We start from the raw sequence: 25,729 nt of genomic DNA, 5'->3' as shown, positions 1-25,729 counted from the left end.
ATTTCGAAGTTTATTTGATGTCAATAAAGGCTACGGCAAAGAACATCATAATGGCGTCCATGAAATTTTCTTTCATGCAAATTACACTTAATCTAAGAAGCAATGAATCAAATAGCCCACAACAAGAGTGTCATAAATGTACTTTAGAACCCTCAAATGTGCTCTGAGTGGAACTGTCATTAAATGAACACGCACACACACACAAAACTAGATTTATGAAAGATTTTAACTGACAATAATGTTTTAAAGAAAATTTTTTAAAGCAATATTAAGAGTGTTTGCATGGTTTTATTCTAGTACAAATTGATTTATTTTTATTCCAGTTGTTAGTCTAGGTAAAAGGTTTTATAGAAGCTTTAAAAACTATGATATTACTTGTCAAAAGCGACACTTATTATAGTTATTATAAAACAAGTAGTGATTGAACAAGCAATTACAAAACTCCTATAAATTATAATCAAAACCATAAGGCATTCGAGTTGTTACTTGGGAAGACTCCTGTTTATACACTACCTGAATTGCCAAAAATGAGTTCCTCTTTATGCCAGAAACAAACAAATAAAGGGTATAATTTAAGCTTCAGGTTCATAAAGCATTCCAAAACGCGTTGGATACTACACGCTGCTCGACAAGACCATCAAAAATGAGTGTAGTGAATTCTAATGTCCTTATTTATTTTATACCGATTCCCTCGATTCTGTTCTATTCAAACGGAAGAAGAAATGTTATCAATACAAAATTTTCTATACTTATCAACGCAGTTAAGCTAGCATATTCTAATACGAAACAATTTAGTATTCATGTCAGAGAATATTAAAAGCATATCGTTGTTTTTCGTAACAAGGAATTCTTTGCATTCGTCTTCGACTTGCCAGTGTATAGCAATTCAAATTGCGTGTCTAGAAGTAGATAGACAGATCACCAACTCGCTTACTTACTACATGAAATTAAAAGTCTCGGGCCTCTCACAGAAAAGACGTGAATAGTTTCGAGCTGCGTATATATAGCACAAGCCTAATACCAAATTCCATGACAATCTTTCCACTAGTTTTTGAATAACAGCTGATCGTGTCAGTCGAGTTGACTGATTTGCGGTATGGATTGGTCCATCTTCTTCCGTATTCTCCAGACCTGGTCCCCAGCGACTATTATCTATTTCCAAATCTGAAAAGGTTTCTCCAGGGAAAGAATTTTCTGCGAATGCTGACGTCATTGCAGAAACGGAAGCCTATTTTGAAGGCCTTAACAAATATCATTCCATGTAGTAGTTCCCGGAACTTTCCATGTAGTAGTGCTTCAAATTTAACAATCAGTTGGCGGTAGGCCACCACCCGTTCCAATCCAAGACATCCGTGATTTCATATCTAAGGAAATATCCGCAGATCTACGAATTCGGAGATTTTCCACGAATTTACAAATTCGTAGAAAAACTCTACCGAAATCAGAATTTTTCTACGGAAATTAGGAGTTTTTCTACGGAAAACTACCTAAACTATCTTGTCTGCTGATCCAAAAAAATCCACCGCTAGAGTTTCCGGGAAAATGTCTATGTACGGAAATGACACTAGAACTATCTGGCATCACTGGACTGATTAATAATCATAATTCAAGTGATTACTTATTAAGTGATGTGTTAGATTGAACTGGAGCAGTTCATTAATTCGGCTATGCCTAGAATGCCAGCTAAAACTTCAACAGTTCTGCATCTTGAAAAAATGAGGTATTCTTTGACACGTGATGAACGGAATCGGCTCAGTAAACAAACAAAAAACGATCACATCAGCTTTTTGAAAAGTCTGTACATTATGACGAATGTCAGCAATCCAAAGGAATTCTCGGAAGCCTGTAACCGTTCGCAGACAAAAAAATATTCTCAGTTTCTCTGAGAATGCTACAGATTTTCAGAAAATGCACCATGACTAATGGTTCTGCTATCATAATTATCAGCCATTATTTATGTCATGATTCTCGTGCAGTATGAGTTCAGGCGTTATGTCTTTATGTGTGAAGTGAGATGACATGATAAATGCATTTTTTACATATGATTCCAATATTATTCAGATCGAATTTTTTTCAATGATCAGGTAGAGTTCAATGAATCTTAATCATTTCAACATTTCATTTCGTTTATTGATCCTAGTATACCTTCGTACTGTTTGTTTCGCACAGATATTTGAGAATGAACCAACAAAATCAATCTCGACTTGCGTGAAAAAAAGTTTGTAAAGCGAGTTTCACAAAATATTTCTTATATAAAAATTTTCCAATTTGGTAAATTCTAAATTACCTTCAAAAATATTACATCTGTTTCAAAAATTGTTTATTTTAACCTTTCCTATTGACACAATAGGCTGGACGAGATAAGAATAATATTTAGATCAATCAAATGAAACGGAAAATTGATATATCTGTGCAAGAAATTTTCATAATATTTAGAAATGATATCTCATTTTTATCATAAAATCATGAATACTTGTCATGGTTTCAAGAGAAAATAGCGATTTCATGGTTTTTAATCATGGCAACGGTAACGGATTTCTTGTCGTATAGATGAAATCGATTCAACAATCCACGCAAGTAAATTCGGGTCATTGGGCTCTTATTTATTTAGTTGGTTAGGAGAGTAAAATTAGCTGACAAACGGTCAGTAGGTTGTTTTTATATTGTTTTGCAATCACAGAACACAAAAATTCTTGCCATCAAAATAATTGCGCACCATTCGCTGAATTTCAGTAAAAGTGACATATGTGATTGTCATACTGGATGAAAGGTAGAATTGCTAATTGACAATGATCCTATGAATCTGATAAAGAGGTATATGGATGGAAGTAATGCAGAGCGATCAGGAATATTTTTACATTCGTCCAATAAACTGTGTAACAAATCAATAAGTTGGTGAGCTGCGGTTCTTTTAGGAAAAGCCGTAATAGATTAGACCACTTGCGATTAAAAATCCTGCATCTATAACATTATTATATTATTGTAAAAGATTCAAACTTTTCAAAAATGATCAAAATGGCTTATACAAATAATAAAATGCAACTTTTTATAGTTATGGACATTCTTGACTACAAAGTTTAACCAAAAAATCAATAAATAATGATTTACATACATATAATACTGGATCTTATACAAATCTTAAAAAATAGCCGAAAATGTGTTTATATCCTACCGTAAAACAAGCAGCATAATTGAGTTCAATTTATCAAAAAAAAAAATAAAATAAAAACTTCTGAAATAACAAGCATAAACAAGCAAAATACCACAGTGCCGTGTACCATTCGACTGCCAAAAATAATTCAGTGATCTCCAGTGGTGACCGAAACGAAGTACAACATAAATTCCTCATAAATTTCTTATAATCCGAAATCGTGTGAATGCATCCTGCTTCGCTTCTCATGCCCGCCACATCCCAGCCTAAGTCTGATCGCACAACTGTTGCCACAGCAGCCGTACTGCCTCAATTATTGGAAGATATTTGTTCGAATACGTTTACGCTTCATTGTATGCATTCTGCAGTTCTCCGCAATGAAGGTGATCGGATACGACGAACTAATTTTGAATGTCCAAAGGTTAAAAGAATATAGTCGCCGGATTTCCAGATCTTCAAAAGTACATGTTAGTGTTGTCGTTTTACATTTTTTAAGAACTCAAATCAATAATTATATACGATTACTATTATTCTATTGGCTTTACAGTGGTTACAGAACAGGTTTCAAAGAAATAACGGATTTATGAGTTTTTGTAGTAGATCCAGATTCTTCTACTATCAGATTACCTTACCGAGGCTAACGATAAGTTCTCTAAAAACGTTGCCGGTAGCCGGCTTTTCCACAATACCGCAAGTCAAGTTAGTGGACTAAGTATTTGCGTACAAGGCGCGCAGAAAACCGCTTTCCATGTTCAAACAATAAACACTCCTAGATCAATATGAATGTGGTTATTCATATGAAATACCCCGCCTTCATAGCTGACACATTATATGTTTAAAGCTATTAAAGGGTATAATCGAGTGAGATCAAGTTCAAGCGCAAACTTTTATCACAAACGATTTTCACACCTAGTTTTATCAATGGGCTACGGTCATGGCGTGTGCAAGAAAGTGATTGCTGTGGAATGAATAAGTCGACTCATTCTTGCGTAGTTTACAAACAGACTAAAGGAGGGTCATAGTAGAAGTAAGATAATAACCCTAAAACGGGTTTCAATTAGTCAATGCGAATCCGGAATCGATCAGTTTTTAATGATGTACATCGTGACATAAGCGTTCGAATTTTATTTCTTGTAATGTTCATCTTTTTGATTAGTGAAGTTAGCAAAGCGGAAACTTGTTATTATAAATCCGAATAAAAATCATTCTTAAATGAATGTTGAGTATATTGAAGTCAATATTTACTTTTAATGCATGACCCAAAGGAAATTTTTATGTTTTTCTAAATGTTTGACGGTAAACGACACTTCTCTATTGCGTTCGAATATTCCTTGAGAAGAGATAAATTCTGCTATCTAAACTCACTCCTCAGTATATCTATAAATCTATTCATATATTGTTTGTAAATTTGTTTTATTTATTAGTATTTACAATATTTAGCTTTAGCAGTTGATGTCGATGACTGAGCAGGGTCGATCCATAATTTTCTGCGCTTGGGATTCTCAAAATTATCTCATTTCTTATCTTTTGTCACGATCCGGAGCAGAAAATCCTTTGCTTCATTCAAAACTTGCTGTCATTCAGTTCACGAGAAACCCATTTTCTCACTTTTTTTTCTTTTTTAACCACCATTGGAAATCGGAAATTTCAATTTTTTTGGTTGATCTGTACACTCTTTGCCTTTCACACTGAAATATACACTTTTGAATCGTTTAAACAAACGTTCACAATTCACGACTGATAGAGCATGTTCCCCTATCTGACAGCAGAACAATTCTCGTAGACTCTTTGATGGGTAGGGATATCGACATGTTCATTTAACTAAATGTACCTGCCTCTAAGGTGCGATGACGCAATAGTTTCGATTGTAAACGAATACCTGTTTGCTTATACATTTCTTGAAAAATCCGCATTATGCACTGGCATATCTGGCAATAGGTTCAAATAATAATCCGGTTGTTTTAGACTGGAATTATTTGTATTAAACAATCATAGGTTGGATCAAACTCAAAATATTTTATACTCTATAGTTACACACCAAATTTGTGGCTATGACCCGAAATTTGTTTTTTCTTTTGTTAAAAATTTTATTTTGGAGGATGATATTGCAATCCTGCGCAAAATGTGCATTCTGTGTATTGGTGTCGGTGTCAGCTTTGAGCCTCGTATTTAGATCGAGATCGACGCGCACGGTGTCGAGAAACTGTCTTTTGTTGTTTGGTTACCACGCACGATTAAGAAGTACCGCGACGTCGGAGTAAAGTTGTTTGCGAAAGATGAGCATCTCGGCTCTCAGCTAATATGTTGTACAGGTTCCCCACAAACTTTTTTCCAATAATTTGATTCAGAAAACATTGTATTTTCATTTTTATAAAGTAAAGTTTATTCGAACTTATTGAACACCCTGTATAACTGGCTGCAAATTTTTCGCGCTGGCCAGAAATTAACCAAACTTGACATAGTTCCTCTATCAAAGATTCTAACCCCCTATGAATGACAGCAACTTGTCGCCAAGACCCGTACAAAGAAGCTCTGCACAGAGATATAGACCAGATATACTTACTGTGTGATAGATGACAAAACATACACGGAAAGAAATCCGTTACTGCTATTATGATTAGAAAATCATGGAACCAATCATTTTAACTTATCATGAAATCATGAGCAATAACTCTTCTCCCACGAAAATTAATCATGGTTCGAAAAAGCGTTACTTGAAGAATGCATTTCTTTCAAAGCTCATAACTCTAATTTTCTACCCGAATATCACTTGAACCCTCTGCCTCAAGTGATGTGATAGATTGCTTAATATATTATTGGTAAAGCAAAAAGCAGACATTGAAAAGCAAGACCTACTGAAAATGTTTACTTGATCCTGAAGCATGTTATTTAATAATCGTGTTGTTTTACGAACATAATATAAAAATAAAGATAATGAACCGAAAACTGACATCATAAGAGACTAAGCACGGTTACACCTTTCATTTGACAAACACCAATGTTACATTTTGTTCGAATGTATTCTTACAAATTTGATGTGATCGTTGTTGCTAGAATAATATTTCGATTGTGAATTTGGAACACTATCTAACGAAAATCAGAAAAATATTTTGTTCCACCACTTTGATTAATTTGTTTCATAGATATAACAACACAAGCTGTATTGATGCACCTAAATATTATGAATAAGACGATTTTTTTGAAAGAATTCGACATAGAGTTTCTTTTTAAGAGGCTTGATTCACTCATGTTTTCTCATGCAGTTCGTTTAAGTGTTTAAATTCTGAAACACAAAATCAAAACTGAAGTAATGAACGCAAGTAAACACGTTATCTCTTACGTCGTCGTTTTTCAAAAACAGAATATTTTCATTTTAAAAGAAGTTCGTCGTGTTTTTCACTGAATTTATGTTGCAAAAATAACCATAGTTGCAAAAATCACACATAACGCCTGAATTTATGTTGCAAAAATTACCATCTTAGCAGAAACACGCCTGAAGTTATACCCAACAACTTCAAGTGCGTTACGTTTAAATTTCTTCGTAATCAGTCCGAATGGATCATGGTCCGAGAAATTTTAATCATGGTGTATTATCATAACATCAAAATATATTATTTTCCCCAAATCATGACTCGTTTTGCTCATTTCTAGAATCGGAATTTTGCCCGTGTAGCTTTAAATTGATCTGATGGAAAAAAGGCGGTCATATCTCGCTACCCTGTCCGACTGCAGTATATACAGCTATGCAAATTGTAGTATATACTGCTATTGCCCGTTCTCCAATAATATGTAGAACGAGTCGAATAAATTCTTTTTAATGGTAATTTGAATTTTAAATAAGAATTATACAAGCATAGAATTTCCTCGCACTTAGAAAAACAGAACCCGTACACGAGCTTCAAAAATGGTATACGAAAGGACAGAGGAAAAGTGCATGATGTTAACTTTTGGTTTTCTATTTGTACTAGTGCAAAACATACAAATTGATATGGCATTGTCCAATTGTTCAAGTTGCTGTTAGCCTTGCCTTATGAATGATCCCTTCTGAAACATTTATTTAAGGTTTTTTTTAGAGTATTGTTTTTTTGTTTCAATTATAGAGGTTTTAACCTTTAGGTCATTCACCTCTTCGGACCAAAAAGCTTTTTGACCCTTTGTGCGGGGTTGGGAATTGAACTCAGTTGGGCTGCGTGAAAGGCATCGACTTACCCAGTACGCTATACTCGTCGCCAAGAGTAAGGTTATTTTGAAAGTTTGTGCTTTCATTATACTAGTGACTTTTTCCAATTGTATAATCGTTCCGTCTTCCATCTGCAGTCCGCCATAGATGGTCCTCAGCACCTTTCTTTCGAAAACACCAAGGGCGCGTTGGTCCTCTGCCAACATAGTTCAGGTCTCGTGGCCATAGAGAACAACCGGTCTAATGAGCGTTTTGTAGATGGTCAATTTCGTGCGATGGCGAATATTTCTCGATCGAAGGGTTTTTCTAAGTTCAAAGTACGCACGATTTCCTGCCAAAATACGTCTCTGAATTTCTCTGCTGGTGTCATTATCGGCGGTCACCAGTGAGCCCAAATACACGAACTCGTCAACCACCGCGATATCGCCACCGTCTATCAATATTCGCAGTGGGAGGCGTAGGATTCTTCTGTAGAGCCTCTTCAATTTTAGAATTTCCTCCTCCCAAATCTTAGAAATCATCCAGTGCAGCGCTCTAGCCAGTGCCTGTCCTCCATGTTTGAGCAGCTCGCCTGGTAACCGGTCATTACCCGCGGCTTTGTTGTTCCTTAGCTTGCCGATCTCCTCATTTAACTCCAACAGATCAGGTGCTGGGAATCTGTCATCGACTGAGCGTGCACCCTGATTGATTCCTGTTTCGTTCTCTGTATCTTTTGCTTCGCCATTTAGATGCTCGTCATAGTACTGCTTCCACCTGTTGAACACCTCGTACCTAGTACGGTTGCAGCAGTGCTACTAACGGCGGACCTTACATTCCTCCAGCCGTCTTCAAGAGTCGCCGCGTCAAACTGCGCTCCCGTTGGTAGCACTAGCTCCAGTTGTTGCGCGTATTCCTCTGCAGTATGAACGCTACGTAGCTGCTCGAGATTGAGTCCCGGCGTTTCTGTGCGACGAGTGTTGTGCATCGTCGATAGTTTTGAGCGCATACAAACCGCGACAAGGTAGAGGGCAGAATCTATGCTGGCACTGCGGTAAGTGCGGCCATTGATGACGTCGGAGAAGAATCGCCCATCGATGAGAACGTGGTCGATTTGATTTTCCATATGTTGATCAGATGACCTCCAGGTGCCTTTGTGAATAGAAGGTGGCTTTGCAGGGGAAGAAGGTGCTTTGAACTACCATCCCTAGGGAGGCTGCAAAGTTCACGCATCGTTGGCCGTTGTCGTTTGTTGCCGCGTGCAACCGACCTACCAGAGCATTCATGTCGCCGATGACGAGTTTTACATCCCGCCTTGGACAGCTGTCGTAGATTCGTTCAAGCTGCCCGTAAAATGCTTCCTTCTCGTCATCGGGTCTCGTCTCATGTGGGCAGTGCACGTTGATGATGCTGTAATTGAAGAAACGGCCCTTCATCTTAAATACGCCACCCAATCACGCGCTGGTGCATCTTTCCCAACACTACCCGTTTCTAGAACGCTGGTTGTGCCACAGCTCTGGTACAAGGTAGCTACTCTATGCCCACTTTTTCACATCTTCTGTCCTGTCCAACAAAGTTCCTGCAGTGCTACGACATCGAAGCCGCGGATTTGAAGCTCATCATGCAGCATTCGGTCGTATCCTGGGAAGCCAAGCGATTTGCAGCTCCGTATGCTAAGCTTTTAATCGTAGGCCTTTGTTCGTTGCGTAGGTCTTTGCCGGTTATTCCGAGTCGTATTTATATCCGGATTATACACTGAAGTCTTTTTTATGCGAGTTTACGTACCGTATAAAAAAAACCGCATAAAAAACCGCATAACTCTGAAAAATCGCATAAAAAAACCGCATAACTCTGAAAATTTGCATAAAAAAGTCGCATAAAAACCGCATAAAAAAAGACCTTAGTGTACGTAACATGTGTTTTCCGTGCGGCTGGTTAGGCCTGCACCTGTCTCGCCGGAGGGCCATCGTGTCACAACTGTTTAGAGTCCCACACTGACACAAAGACGGTAATCAGCCGCTCCTAACAGACGCTGTTTCGAGCCGCCCCAACATGGGGAATTTGGGTAAGCTCGCTCTCTGTTAAGAGAAGGCAACCCCCCTCTTCCCTTCCCTGTCAGCATACGACCAAGGTCCCACCGGGGTTGGTTATCCGATCTTTCCTATGGTTACTCGTACCCCAGTCGGCACCGCGGGGAGGTAGGGATAGAAGGTACTGGATAAGAGGCTAAGAACGAAGCCACGGATTTGAAGCTCATCATCACATTGGAGCATGAATAGCGCATTGTTCAATTGTTTACCAACACTCACATTTCATGTGCTATACAAGAATTCATGAAAATTACTTATGACATCATGACATTAGGAATTAAACCACCTCTTCTGAGTGTATGTGGTTCACGCAATTGTAAACAAGTTTATATGTAAATTATGTTCAATCTATTATTTTTTAGATAACTTACATACTTTCACATCATATGTTTAATATATAAATTCTGTTCGAATGTATGAAAATAAAAAGGTGAGTGGGTAATGTCGCAGACGTGACCGTGCGTGTAGTACAACTCGAGATATTCACGATTAAGTTCAACTCATTCTTTCACTGGGCGAATTTTGAAAAGGCCCCCCATATTAAAGTAACACGTATTCACGTCAAAATATTTAAAGAAGCAACAATGCATATGAAAACAATTTTTGATGAAGATTTTCGATGTAGTTCCCTTATTGTCCTAGCGCTATTATTTCTTCGCTGTCTCTTTCCGACAGTTGTAACCGTTAACGGTCCATCACGCCTTGTAATCGCTACTGTCTATCTATCCTTCAGGGTAATGCATAACTAGCAGCAAATACAGAAATAAACCAACCAACAAAGGCGTCATGCATAAATTACGCTAAATTTCGACAAATTTCAACCCCCCGTCCATCCCTGTCGCAATTAGTCACAAATTTTGAAACCCCATCTAAAGAATTATGCAATAACTTTCAGAAAATCCCACCTCTCCCTCTTCCTCCAAAGCGAAATTTTTTTTTTCGATTCTTGTATTGGTACAATGATGCTTTTCAGTTCATTTATTTATTTGGTGCAGGGAAAAGCCAATTGGAGTTGGTTTTTGTCAAACTAGCATAAAACCTCCTCATCTTTTGAATCAACATTACAATAATCCAAATGATACATTTTCCTTAAATTTAGTTCTTCTATGAAAATTAAAACTAATTAGGCCCTTAGGAACGATGTCTCGATAACATTACGCGATAATTGAAAGTCGAAATTATTGAAACAGTTGATTAATATGCAGCATATTCTAGCAATGGGCTAGTTATATCCATAATTGATTCGAGCATAGGGAATCCGAAAAAAAGGTTCGAAGGCTACGGCATCGAATGTCTAATTGTAACCATTGTAATAGCTCGAAGCAATCGATTTGTGATTGAAGTAGTTCTTCTACAAAAGTAGCCTAACAAACATCTCGACGGACAGATAATTCTAGACCAATCAGTTTGCTGCGGTCATGGTATCTCGGTGGGTTTAAAGAATATCTTCATAAAAGACGACGAAGAGTGAGTCGAACTATTTACAGGACTATAAAGCTCTAAAGTATTTAACAAAAAATTGTGTATTACTATGAGATCCATAGTAGAATATGCATTTGACTCTTGAACTGAAATTTATATATTGAACCACAGAGAAAATGAATGGAAATTAACCTCAATTTTGGGTATCGAAAATCAAACCGACCAATTGCACTTTGGTTAGTCGTCAATGAAACGAAACAGTACAGATTTTCAGTTCATGCGATATTAATGAGCAATCGATCGTTTCCATCCGATCTAACTCTTGGAGTTGCTACTTCCGGAACTTCTGGAACAGGAAATTTGATACCAATGGGGTCAACAGAGCTTCAGTCAATCACCTATCACCAAGACCTACAAATCGAAGAAATTGACTCTTCTTTTTTGTTGAGTATCAAATTGATATTTCTAGTCGACCCAAATCTCCGGAGTCCGTAGTCAGTTTTTGACAAAATACAATAGCAGTTATTGTACCCCATATACAACTTTCGTTTGAGGGGGATGGGGCCCAATATATGATTGATAAAATCTATTATATTGCTTCGAATTACAGGAGTTTCTCTTGTCCTACTTTCACTTATCAGAACACTATCATTTCGAGAGATATTTTTATAAACTTCCTCGAATTATTAAGAATAGTCTAATCTAAAATGTTTTCCATCCTTTATGTTATGTTTCGTTCGGGATGATGGGGTGATTCGATAGCGGAGCTTTTGTTGAAATTGTTTCGCCTTTTTGTTAAAATTTTTTTTATTTCACATGATGTTTTAGTAACCTGTTTTTAGAATTAAGTTTTCTAATGCATATTGTAAGCCTTTGGTGGTGAGCTCAGTTTGTTCGCATCCTTTGTCTCCTTTTCAGATATGACTATTCGTCACCAAGAAAACTGTTCCACTAACGTAATTGGCCTTCAATAAAAATGTCGTTGTGAATCGGTAATTTGATTATAAGTTTATATAATTTATTCATCTTAAGATCGGTTACAAATGAGCGTTCAGGTTACGAGCATCGCGTGTAGGTTTTCAAATAACAAGATATGTATATTATTATATACCAAGATAAATCCTGATCTTTTCCTCGCCCCATTAACGCCACCACTAGTGGGTGATGCAGAGAATTCCTCGGTCACTACACTGATATGAAAATCTTATTTATATTCATTAGAATTGTCATATGAATCATATGCAGAATATAATTCATAGAAATTATATGGAAACTTATAATCTTTATTTAATGTGTACGTCAAATCTAAATGGACGTTATCATAATGAAAGTTATAAAAATATCCTCTATAATTTATATGGAAATCCGATGAAAGTCGTGAATAGTTGTGTCCTAGATATTCATCAACTGCTCCAGACCATTTTTTTCAGGAAGTTCCGCATCTCAATGTAATTTTAAATCGCTGACAAGACAGCTCATCCAACTTCGTTCAAGGATATGCGTTAACGGACCATGAAATATATATCCGGTACATTTCATTACTGTCTAGTAAGATTCATTTTTTTATTTTCAGTCTCGGGATCTCACTTCTCTTTCGCAAATATCATGAGGTGCTCCCTTACCGAATGGAATACTAGTAAAGCTTGAATCCTCAAAGAAAAGTAGTAGTAGGCAATTATCTGCTATTCGTATGACCTCCATTGAAAGTTATATATATATATATATATATATATATATATATATATATATATATATATATATATATATATATATATATATATATATATATATATATATATATATATATATATATATATACATATATATATATATATATATATATATATATATATATATATATATATATATATATATATATATATATAAATGTTCCAATGTATGTTGTGCGGATATCTAGTAATGGTCATAAGACGCGCCAATAAATTTGACTCAGACTGGAAATTTCATTCGTTATATGGAAATCCTATAAAAATAACGTTAAGAAGAGTTTTATGTTCCATGAGATTATCTCATATATTTGACAAGATGTTGAACACATCTTGTAACTATTATTGGATATGCTAATAGTGCAAAATCATTAGAATATCATATAATGTGAAAAAGAAAATTTAGCTCAGTGTAGTAGTAGCAAGTGTTGAACTAACATTCCTTCTTTTCCCACAATGACCTGTATGGGCGTGGCCGCCTACGTTATTGATCATTTCATGCTCTAAGTCAGTAACATCCCCCTTCCCCCATTAAAGCGTTACGTAATTTGTGCATGACGTTCAAAATATTATTGAAATATAACGTAAATGTCTAATAGTGTCCTGACAACATATAAATATGATGTCGAGATATTCTAATGAAATTTTTAAACACTTTGTTCTTTTTCTCATTCACATTTACCCTGACTAATTCACTATCAATCGATAAGCATGATCCAATGTACAATTATAGCTGACTCCGATAACGATAGTCAAGCACATTCTCAGACTCACTTTCTTTACTAAGTATTGACTGAATTTGTTCATGTTATTGTTATCGGGCTTTGTCACGCGACAATGAAGTCAATTTACTAATTTTATGAGGATGAAAATTTGGGAACGTAATTCAAGCATTACAATCCATATAGTCTGATGTTTATATGCTGACAGTTTTAATTCTATGTTTCATTTCTTACATAAACAATACTGAGAGCGAATCGATTCGCTATAGGTCTGCTTAAAATAGATATAGTTATTATTATGTCGTTCATTTAACACCGGCTTTATATATTTCATAGTCCAATTATAGTCACGCATAGTGTCAAATTACGATGAGTACACGTGCGGTATACTTTCAACAACACTACAAAATCTACAGTTGGTATTTTAAAATAGCTTCTTCAGGGGAATAAAGGACTTGGAATCTTGATTTATGAGACTAATTTTGGAATGGTTACAAGGGCTACTTTTATGGAGAACGAAGATACTTGATGCCATCATAAAAAAAAATCTAACGAAAAGATCGCATTTGAAACCAGTACATTACTATTCCCAGTAAAGTATTCTATTTGATATGGTTAAAAGATTGGAAACAAGTTACAGAAGCAATCATGAAAGTCATCAGCTGTAAATTATCTTCTGTCAACAGACCTGGCCAAGTTGGAAAGACTTCGAGCGCGGTACGCTACCGAATGGCATTGAATTCTGCAAAAGCAAAAAAATTCGCGCGTATGCTGATGGCTATTTACTTCAACTAGTGTATTTTAGAATTGGCTATTCGCTCCTGAGCTGTTCCTGTAAATCGATCTCATAAAAGTGAGCAGACAGTTCATAGTTCTTTTTTTTCATACATGCTGAACGGATCTTCGACTCATCAAGAGCGAGTTCTAAACGCTCTTCCAAACGTACATCTATCCTTCTTTAGTGGATTAAATAAGACATTATCACTATATTCAAATCCAATGGTTGAACTTTAAATATCGCAATTTGTTTTACCAAATGCTACCTATCCCATCCTCATCCATCCTTAAATTATAGGGAGACATACAGTCCCACCAGTGGGATGCTCCTGTATCAAATTTGTTGATAATCCGTTAGGTTGTTGCGGAAATAACTTCGGAAATGTTTCAACCGGTTGAGAAGATTTTCTCTGGAAAATCATTATTTGTCCACGAAAAATGAAAACTACCTATTATTTGACTTCGTTCTACGTAATTTTGAGTTCTTTTGAATCTTTTCTTTCATTCACTCCTTCCATTGTTGTCAAAATACAAAGAGCAAAACCACCCAACAGCGAGAATTTTATTCAATAAGCTAAAATTAAGTAAACCGTATCAACTTGCAATTGAGTCAATACTCAATAGTCCAATTGACTGTCAACTGTAGAGTAAATATAACTTAAAGATGAGTATTTTTTGTACGTGCCTTACAGAAACTACTTAGAGCCACTTTACCTAAAATTAGGTTATTGAACGGAACCTCCAAATTGGGTGGAATGTACTTAAAATTGTTCTTCATTTGAAATTTTTTTCTCGATTCGTGTACTGAAATTTTTTTTATCAAGTTCTACACGGTAATATTGAAGTCCGATTTTTTCTAGCTAGAATCCGAATACTTGCTGAAATCGAACATTTCCAGATAGTATTGAATTGGTGCGATTATTTTTACAAAAAGTTATAAGTCCTTTAATGCAAACCAACCTCAAAATCTAAAACCTGCAAGATTTTGGATAGTAACTTGAACTATGAAAATGAGCTTCTATTTCCTTCGGTAATATTGAAAGTAGTGTTTTTAAATTGATTTTTAACAATGTAGTTGCGATAACAGTTTAGTATCTCTTCGAAAGTGTATATCATTCTCTTCTCAATCCACAAGATGTGATTCTTACACCCTTACAAATAAAAAAAAATGTTAGCTTTTACGTTTACTGTCATTTTTCTTACTCCTTTCCTTATATTTATCTGGACTAATCTGTTAATCTGCTTCATCTGTTCAATACATCTTATCCAATAGTATTATAAAAAATGAAAAGCTGTTTACGCGCTAGTTCACTCACTCTTTTAACATAATCCATTACATTTTCATGTTTATAATATTGATATTTTATAATATTAAATATAATAAATTCAATCAACCAACTAGCGACTTTAATTCAATCTAATTAAAAGTATCGGATGCTACAACTGTTAGATTCAGAACATAGCAATAGTTACAATTGTAATTTAGGTCCAATACAAATGTATTACAAAAATTCAGTGAGCACGTTATTCTAGTTTGTATCATCACCGTAATTAATAGAAGTCGATAATTTACATCTATCTGTGTTAGTCTCGATGTGTGAACAGGATTAATTCCAACAAACCAGTAATGGAAATTAACTTTATCCCAGATAGTCATCAAGTAATCTTTATAACAGATTCAAAAATCTATCTCTATATCTACTAGCTGTTTACAGAAAACATTTACATAGGATATTCTATTAACAACTACAACTACGCTGCAATCTAACCTAGCTATCTAGTCGATGCATTACCTCCCGAAAGCTGTATTGCCACTATGCCGCAAGCTTCTAACGCGCAAAACACTAGATTTGCTCTGGTTGAGTTGAGTTGAATATTGTTTTTTTTCCGTTTTCCGTAATTTTAACAAAACAATTTTCTTCACAATAAAATGTTTAATCATAATTTTTGTTTGTTCTCTGCCACTCTTGGTATCGTTGCAGGCATTGAATCGATGCGATTCAATGGGATCCCTGAGCCATCGTGCATTATTGCAGTACTTAGAAGCGGATGATCTTGTTGGACTTAAAACGTTCCTTGGCACTCGACAGTTGCAAGTTGATGACCGCGATGAAGTAACGAAATAAATAAACTTGCTTGTAAATGCTTTTATAATATTTCAAATTTTTTTCTACAATAGAATGGAACTACCGTGTTGATGATAGCCAGTGGCCGGGGTGCTACAAGTTTCGCGAAGGAGCTAATCGCACGTGGTGCTGAAGTGCAGGCACAGGACTTGGATAGTTGGTCAGCATTGCAGTTCGCAGCAAAGGCAGGACACGTGGATATAGTGGAGCTTTTGTTAGATAATGGGGCAGAAATTGAACATCGCGACATGGGTGGCTGGACCGCTCTTATGTGGGGATCCTACAAGGGACACACAGCCGTGGTATCATTGTTATTGCAGAGAGGAGCTGATGTTCAAGTTCATGGCAACTATCATTTGAATCCTTTACTCTGGGCTTCCGGACGTGGTCACACCGAGATCGTTAAACTGTTGATAAATAGTGGAGGAGCAAAACCGAATGTAGGCGACAAGTATGGAACGACTCCTCTGGTTTGGGCTTGTCGAAAAGGAAATGCGGAAATTGTAGATGTTTTGTTGAAGGCAGGAGCCAATGTTGATACAGCAGGCATGTACTCGTGGACACCACTCTTGGTTGCCGTAAGTGGGGGTTACCAGGAGTGTGTTTCGCTTCTGTTGGAACGCAAGCCAAATGTGAACGCCTTGGACAAGGATGGTATGACTGCACTGTCCATAGCCTGTCGCGAGGGACTCACGGAAGTTGCATCCGCTTTGATATCTGCTGGAGCTTATGTGAATGTACAGGATCGCGCAGGCGATACGCCGCTCATTAATGCTGTTAAAGGAGGTTACCGCAGTGTAGTAGAAATTCTGTTAAAACGTCACGTTGACGTAGATATACAGGGAAAAGATAGAAAAACTGCCTTATACACCGCTGTCGAGAAGGGCCACACAACACTCGTAAAACTTATCTTACACTCCAACCCGGACTTGGAGCTATCAACTAAAGATGGAGACACACCGCTTCTACGAGCGGTACGGAACAGATATTTAGAAATGGTACAAATGTTACTGGAAAGAAAGGCTAAAGTCGGTGCTTGCGATAAACGAGGCGATACTGCGTTACACGTAGCAATGAGAGCGCGTTCTAAAGCTATTGTCGAAGCTCTGTTGAGCAATCCTAAGTACAGTCAATTACTGTATCGTTCGAATAAAGCAGGTGAGACGCCGTACGGTATTGATGCAATGCATCAGAAAACGATTCTTGGGCAGGTGTTTGGCGCAAGACGATTGAACGCAAATGAAGATTCAGAGGGAATGCTAGGATACGGGTTATATTCGTCGGCTCTAGCGGATGTACTTAGTGAACCTACCCTCACAATGCCGATTACTGTAGGTTTATACGCGAAATGGGGCAGTGGTAAAAGTTTTTTGTTGGCAAAATTGCGAGAGGAAATGAGAAGCTTTGCTCAACAATGGTCCGAACCACCCATAAGAGCACCATTTTTATTCTTTCTGATTTGTCTGCATGTGACAATTGTTATTGGTACCATTGTCGGTCTGGCTACCTGGTGCTACACTTGGGGTATTGTGACTGGAGTTTCACTATTATTTCTAGTGTATTTTATCAACTATCTCCTGAAGTTCCTGGATAGACGGTATGATCTAGAATGGATATATTCGTTGAATTATGGACTTTCGCGGAAGCTTGGAAGACTACGTTTGATTCTACAAGTTGCATTCTGTCACCCGCCTGGTCCACAGAATGACTCCCAACCAATGCCGGTGCGATTTCATTTTGCTGAAGCCAGTGGCGCTGCACCGAATGGAGATGTAGCAATAGCACTGATGTTAGCTTCCCTGTTCGATGCTATCGAGGCTCATTATGGATCTTTGGCGACGGGAATTTATCGTGCTTTTCGACCAAAACCGTGTAAGTTAACGTATATAAAATAGGTACCTATTTTACAAGTAACAAATTTAATTCGATTCAAATATCCATCGAAATGATCATTCCATTCCTTATTGTAGTAAAATCGACTGGTGGCTGGAGGTGGCGCCGCATGTGCTGTGTTCCTGTAGTGTTATTATTCGAACTGGGCGTTTTGGGTATGATTACTACAGCATCGCTTTCAATAGTCTATTCGGAATACGCAGCAGACGGACGGTAAGTCGGAAAAAACTACTTTTCTGTTTTTGTTTTAAACAAGTGATAATTAAAATGACTAGATATCAACTATCTACTACTAGATACTACTTCACGAAAAACTGCTATTAATTGCAACTGCGGTGGTCATAATTATATCTGAGAAAATATTGTTGTAACTAGGGCTATACTGTCTCTAACAATATTATATTGTGATAAAATGGAAAGTATATCTTCCTCACTGATCGTTTTTCTGATTACCAGTCCTAGTTTTGATGTAGATAACTGCGGCTGTTTAATTAATGGTCATTATAATCAAAAGCAAAAGTTCAAGAAACTTTCCTTATAATTCTATTAACTTTTACAAATACTTATTTCGTCTGCTAGTCGTAGACTTCTTTAATGTCTGAATCAATTGCTGACAGATTCTAACAGATACAGTTTAAAAGTAGCAAATGTAACACATATTCGTCCAGAATAAAAATGAATGAAAAAGTGGAAGATTATTTTCGGATTTATGAACCTGTTGGTTTCAGAGTGTCGAATATTCTTGTTATTGTATATATGTTTCAGCTCCATAATTTATTTCTCAAAACAGTCAAATTGCATTACACTCTTATATTATTATGTTGTTTCGGTATCTAGATTGTATAGCAAAAGACTCAATCAATTTGGTTTTCGAAGGTGAATACTCGAACTGTTTTCTTTTTGCAGAGACGAAATAGCAGTAGCTATTTATATTCTGATCGGTTTTCTCCTGGCTGGAACGATCGCTAATTTGCATGCATGGTCTAAGCTGGTTGGAGCACTATTCATGTCACAAGGGAAACATCTAAAACGAGCATTCAATTGCAATGAGGCTGCTTCACTAACGGCATTAGGAGCGGAAGTCAGTCTCATGACTGACATGGTCCGATGCTTAGATGCGTTCACTAATCAACAGAGTCGACTGGTCGGAGTCGTTGACGCCCTAGATTCTTGCGATACTGAACGTACTCTAACTATTTTGAATGCAGTTCAAACTCTTCTATCAGGACCGCAACGCCCATTTGTTTTGTTATTGGCCGTTGATCCGCATGTGGTTGCAAAAGCTGCAGAAGCTAATAGTAAACGCTTGTTTACTGAAGGTGGAATTGGAGGGCATGATTTCCTGCGAAACTTGGTACATCTCCCAGTATATTTGCAAAATTCGGGGCTACGAAAAGTACAACGAGCTCAAAGTACTGCACTGGCAACCTATCGCAGGATAATACCGGATTCCAGCAGAGATGACGATACACACTTAGGACATTCTGCTTCAGCACGGAGACTGTCGAATGCATCGGAAATCATGTCCAGTCAAGAAAAACTTAGAGGAATGTCGGGTCCATCGAGAACAGGAAGTAAAAAGATGAGAGTTTCGGAATCAATTGCTAGTTCCATTGGATCAAACTTACACAAACTGGGCCAAAATCATCCTGTCGACTTGTCAAAGATCATTCTTACTGACGACTACTTCAGTGACGTGAATCCACGTAGCATGAGGCGATTGATGAATGTTATTTACATTACGGGTAACTAAATGTAACTTTTCTTCACACGAAAGCTTTAATAATACCATCCTCTCTTTCAGTGCGATTGTTAAAAGCGTTTCAAATCGATTTTAGTTGGTATCGTTTAAGTTCCTGGATAAACCTGACAGAGCAATGGCCTCTACGTGCAAGTATGATCGTTTTAGAACATGATCAAGCATCTGATAGTTTCGATGATTCAACGTCACTGCAATCAGTTTATGATAAGTAAGTTTTCATGTTTTTGAAATGCGATAAGATTGATTAATGACCAAATTTCTAGGGTCCGGCCAAAAATCGCCTGTCTCCGAGAGGCTGCTAACTTACTCGATCTTGACCGCGACGAACGTAAATTAGATGCTTTCTTACAGCTTCATAAATCGGATCTCCTAGTATCGGATTTGCGTATATTCTTGCCATTTACAATCAACCTTGATCCGTACCTAAGAAAAGTTCTGAAAGAAGACCAGCAAGCACTGGAAGATGAAGGCATACTAATGCCTGCTAAAAACTCAATCCCATCAATGAAACTACACAATGGGTTCGCTTCCACGAGACATTTACATCAGAATATCATGCACCCCGCCGCCCAACATGCTAACGCCCTTCCCAATTGGGGAGGATTTTACAATACACCGCCGACTATGGCTATGATGAACTATTACAATCATAACCTAGCCAGCCTTCTGCAGCCTCCAGATACCGGTAGTCTTAAAAAACCAAATTCCACTAGCATACTAATCGAACATGCAAATGATAATCATTCCAATGGCCTATCATCCTTAACTGGAAGCTTCAAAAATACAACTAAGAATCCCTCTACGGTTGGTTCACCACCAATCGATTTTGACGTGTCTAATCTTCAACTTGCCAAACTATCCGTAGAGGATCTAATAGACTTAATCGGTAAAATTAATGATCTTAGGCCGGCTCTGGAAAAGCTGTCTCCTATATTGCGCGAAAACGCTATTTCGGGGCGAGTGTTGTCTTTATGCAGTTTAGACGAACTCAAATCAGTGCTTGGTCTGAGCTTTGGACATTGGGAAATTTTTAAAATGGTTATTACTTCTCTAAGAGAAAATAAAGCCTCGAGGAAAACGTCGAAGACGACAACCTTTGCAAATGGTTCGGCTGATACCATGGAAATGGCGGACAACATTGCCAATTCAAGCCAGCCGTCTACATCCTCTTCTGTATTCCAGCCTATCAGACAAAAGCCTCAGAACGTTATGGAAAAACAGGTATGTTATTTCTGTTGATAGTTTAGTTCAGTAAAAAATGTTCCCAAGGAGTACATGAAGCTAACTAGTTACTCATACTTGGATGTGCAGCTTACCAAGATTCACGATTATGAATATTTACAGGTACCAACGGTGTTCCTTAAATGGTTGTGTTTCGCTCGTAACGTGTTTTTAAAGCATTCTTTCGCTGTTTTATAAGTTTAGAATTCTTGTATGTTATTCCCCCACTTTTTCCGTCTATTTTAACATGATAATACAAATTTCGATTATAAGTTTAGGTGTGAATAGGTTTAAATATAATAGAACGGCGAGCTCAGGTATAATTTGGTAATGTTATTATAATTTTTCAACCCAGCACTAGTGGAATTGGATGACATTTGATGTTTGTTGTTTCACCCATATTCTTTGTTCAATCTGTTGCATTGGTATTCCTTTTTTACTACCTTTGTAGTTAACAAAACTGTTCAGCTTTCAATGATGTCTTAGATATTTTTATAATTAAAATTCTTGAGTAGACTTAAGGGGTTACACCACTGTAGAACAAAAAAGAGAAGGACTTTTTTGGGGAATTATTTTGGGATCCAAAAAATGGAGTAATCCGATTTTTTTATAAGATACTTTTCAATTATTTATTTATTTATAGATACTTTTCAATCATTTTATTTAAGTACAAAAAAATGATCAGTTTTAAAAATTGAAAAACAAAATGGCGGCTTGGCGGCATTTCCGCGAAGTTTTCTCCACAGAGGGGTTCTTTTTTAATTAATTGATTTTCTGTAAAATGGCAGCCCTTTGAAAATAAAACCGCATTTTTTCATCACAAAATTGTTCATAAAAAAATATTCACAATTTTCAAAAACCCCTACGAACCTCTGTGGAGATAACTACCGAGATCCCAAAATAATTCCACAAAAAAATCATTCTCTTTCTTTTTCTACAGTGCTGTAACCCCTTAATACTAACATGCATTTTAAAAATAACAAGAACTAATGCTTAAAGACTGATTGAATTCTATTTTAAATGAAAAAATAGATATTTCTTGAAGGGGTTATATGCAAAGTTGTGTAAAGTAGCTAAAGAAATATTCCGAAACCGCACACAAACCTGCAACTTTCCCTTCCAGCTTCATAATCAACATAATGTTCTCAGTTGATGTGTAATAGAGATAGTGCCGATCGTGATATCGGTACAATATAACAAACCTTATTTTTAGGATTAATTTTCAATTCGGTTCAAACTGCATGTTCATTTGTTTTAGAACTGGAATGTTCATGGAATGCTACAAATTTTTCATGCAACAGTACAAAGATTTGGTGTTTCTTAGATTGTCAGATTTGAAAAAAAATAAACCTAATAACACTAAGTTAATCGGAAATTTTTAAAAAGTTTAAGGAAAACGTATTTAAAAACACACAGAAACTTTATGATCACCACAACTTATCAACTAGTCAGCAATTCCAAGGCCATATATAACTCTTCCGGTGCATTCGTTAAACTTGTTTTTCGCCTTGAGAAACTTAACGTTTCTTAAAAACCCGAGTAGCAATCCGCAACTAGTTCTGATGCGACTAAGTCCAAACTATGTTGCAATAAGAGCACGAACATGTTTTTTATGTTATGCTGGTTGAAACAAGGTGACGGCAGTGTTTCTTTATAACGTAAACATTGAACTAGCAATCATTTGTAAATTATCGTTACTTGATTCTAACATATCTTTAATCACAGCTCTGGTTTTAGCTACTAGTTAAAAAAAGGTTGCGAAACCATTATAAATACGTAAGCGTATATGTAAATCGTTACGGTTAAGTGATGTAGCAATAACTTTGATATTATAAGATTATAACATACAATTTCTGCATTGATTCAGATAGTTATCGGTAGGTTTTCGCAACGTTATGATAACGAAAATGTAACCAAAAAAACTTTTATTGGTGGCTTGAATATGGCGAACACAATGTGGAGTCTCAAAAAGTGTATGAAACGTAAATAAAACCAGGATTTTACTTTTTTAAAACTACTTTTTGACGAAAATAATTTTTGTTCTATACACTATTATAAACTCGAAGAAAACAATATAGAAACATCGATTCTGATAATATTATAATTCTCATGATATATGAATTTAAAATGATGAGAAATCACTCTACTTGGAACAATTTTGAGCATTTTGAACATAGAATTATTTTGTTGTTCATTCTTTATATTTTTATAAACAGATTTTATTTGACGGCGCATAAAAAAACAGTTAAGTAAAATTGAATTCCGCTCGACAGTTTTATAATCGTTGTGACATTTGTACCTTGTATTAAATGTTTAATTTCAAGTACTATACTGTCTTTTTATTGTTGATAGGAAAACATTATGGATTCATTCAATGTTTATAATGTCGATGGCAACAAAGTTTCAACTAGTTTACTTGAAAATAAGTTATATTAAAGTTATGGAAAATAAGTTATTTGAGTATGGCATTACAACGTAACGAGAACTTATTTTTAACCGACATAGAAACTAGTAGAAACTGCGCTTTTTGAGTCACGCAAGTGGTTAGATGTTAGTAACAATAACTCAAATATCTGGTTGCAAACTAGTCACAAATAAGCTAGCATAACAAAAATTGTTACTCGGGAAAGGTGGGTGGGTGATGCCAGAGACATAACTGGATAACGTGAATACGAATAAACCTGGCACGCTTCCGAATATCAGTTAGTTGATCGATTATGTAAATTGTGCAAGCTCTCCCCGTTTTACTACTAGAATTTGAAATGATGCACCTACACTGACGTACGGATTATTTAAATAAAAAATTTAAATATTACGAATAATTTGTATACACAATCCAATTTAAAAAAGTATGAAAAGTATGCAAAAATTTTCTAGTTAGAATCTATCTTTCCCTAAACTGACTATTTTCACTTTCGATTTGAATATTTCAATAGATAAGTAATTCTAATAGTTCCTTAGACAATAGTCTAATGGCTCTAAATAGAAGGGTTAATTTTATATAATTATTTCCCCACCATTGTTCACTTTTCGTTGTATTTTGCTCCAATGCAAACGACCAGCAGCTGGATGGCGCAACTGAATTTTTGATACTGGAGTCTGATCCAACTAGAATCAAGCACTTGCTTTACTGCCTGCTCAGTCAACTGCACATACTAGAATGAACGAAACCTGTTTTTTTTTTTTGCATAAATATCTGTTTATTAATCTTATTTTTGTGTATTACATCAACATTTTACAGTACAAGTGTTTTGACCCTTTGGCCTTTCATCTTTGTTGTTCATACGATTCGTTATTAATATTAGGTGTTTTAGTTACTCTTGTTTTACATACTAATGTTTAATCATAATATTTATTTTAATTATTTATAAAATGTCTACCTACTTATAACTATCCTTAACCTAATACGTACAAATTTTGAATTATTTGTATTTCAGAGATTGAGCACCTCTCTTCAAATTTCGTGCAGTATTGTTCGAATTTTTGTTCTAGTATATCCAGTGAGGCCATCTCATGTACTTCACTAGTTCATGTCCAAGGGGGTAGATTTAGAATCATCTTTAAGATCTTACTTTGAATGCGCTGAAGCCTAAGTTTGTGTGTTCGTGCACAGCCCCGCCAAACAGGGATTGCGTATTCAATTGCGGGGTAGATGATTTGTTTATAGACAGCCATCTGATTCTTCAGGCATAGTTTAGATGTTCTACAAATCAGCGGATACAGAGACCTAATGAGTATGCTGCATTTTTGCACGATTTTGTCAACATGTGACCTGAATATCAGATGTCTGTCAAAGGTGAGTCCTAGATAGATAACTTCATCGGACCATTGAATGACCTCATCACCGAATCGTATTCTGCATTCGTCTGATGGAACAAGTTTTGGAGATCTTGAATGTGGAAACAAGATGACCTGAGTTTTTGCTGCATTGATCACAATTTTCCAGCTTGTAAAATATTCCGTTAAAGCGTCCAGACCTGTCTGTAGTTTATTTTTCAGAGCATTAATGACACGACCTTTGTAAAGAATGGCAGTATCATCAGCAAATTGTGACAGAACACCACCACCTGGAAGAGGTGGGATGTCTGATGTGAAAATGTTGTATAGGATGGGACCTAGGATACTTCCCTGGGGTACACCAGCAGGAATAGTAAATCTTTCTGAAAGTGCATTATTCAGAGAAACCTGGAATGCTCTATCTGCAAGATAATTTTTGATAATTTTAATAAGATACATGGGAAAATTATACCGATGCAGTTTGAACACCAGTCCATCGTGCCACACATTATCGAATGCCTTTTCAATATCCAATATTGCCATGGCAGTCGTTTTGGACACTGATTTGTTTTGCTGGATGACGTTGTTAACCCTTGTGAGTTGGTGGATGGTGGATCTTCCTTTCCGGAACCCAAACTGTTCTTCCAGAAATATATCCTGTTCATCTGCGAAAGCAAGAATTCGCCTTTGTATTGACTTTTCAAACAGCTTGGATAGGGCAGAGAGTAAGCTGACGGGCCGATAGCTCTTGGAAAAGGAAGGATCTTTCCCCGGTTTCAAAACTGGGATAACTTTAGCTAATTTCCACATTGAAGGGAAGTAACCAAGCTCCCAGCACCTGTTAAAAATTTTAGCTAAGAAGACAAATGAGCGAATACTCAAATGTTTCAGCTCAATGTTGAATG

At 36.4% G+C, this 25,729-nt stretch overlaps 1 protein-coding gene across 10 annotated transcripts in view; it reads left to right on the top strand.

The window, feature by feature from the left end:
* Positions 1-25,729, top strand: part of LOC131438331 (kinase D-interacting substrate of 220 kDa) — a 105,306-nt gene that overhangs the window by 45,231 nt on the left and 34,346 nt on the right. For 7 of the 10 annotated variants that reach the window (XM_058608253.1, XM_058608256.1, XM_058608261.1 and 4 more), the window contains 7 exons: positions 16,028-16,159; positions 16,225-18,043; positions 18,142-18,277; positions 18,971-19,809; positions 19,869-20,034; positions 20,090-21,047; positions 21,138-21,170. In XM_058608253.1, the coding sequence (XP_058464236.1) occupies positions 16,028-16,159; positions 16,225-18,043; positions 18,142-18,277; positions 18,971-19,809; positions 19,869-20,034; positions 20,090-21,047; positions 21,138-21,170 (4,083 nt within the window). Of the gene's footprint in view, positions 1-3,195; positions 3,619-16,027; positions 16,160-16,224; positions 18,044-18,141; positions 18,278-18,970; positions 19,810-19,868; positions 20,035-20,089; positions 21,048-21,137; positions 21,171-25,729 lie in introns of those variants that run through there. The other 3 variants (XM_058608255.1, XM_058608254.1, XM_058608259.1) reach the window with 2 other exon arrangements.

Source organism: Malaya genurostris, chromosome 3 (assembly GCF_030247185.1).
Source record: "Malaya genurostris strain Urasoe2022 chromosome 3, Malgen_1.1, whole genome shotgun sequence".
Taxonomy (NCBI): domain Eukaryota; kingdom Metazoa; phylum Arthropoda; class Insecta; order Diptera; family Culicidae; genus Malaya; species Malaya genurostris.
The sequence above is the reverse complement of the archived record's forward strand: the minus strand, read 5'-3'. Positions and strand labels throughout refer to the sequence as shown.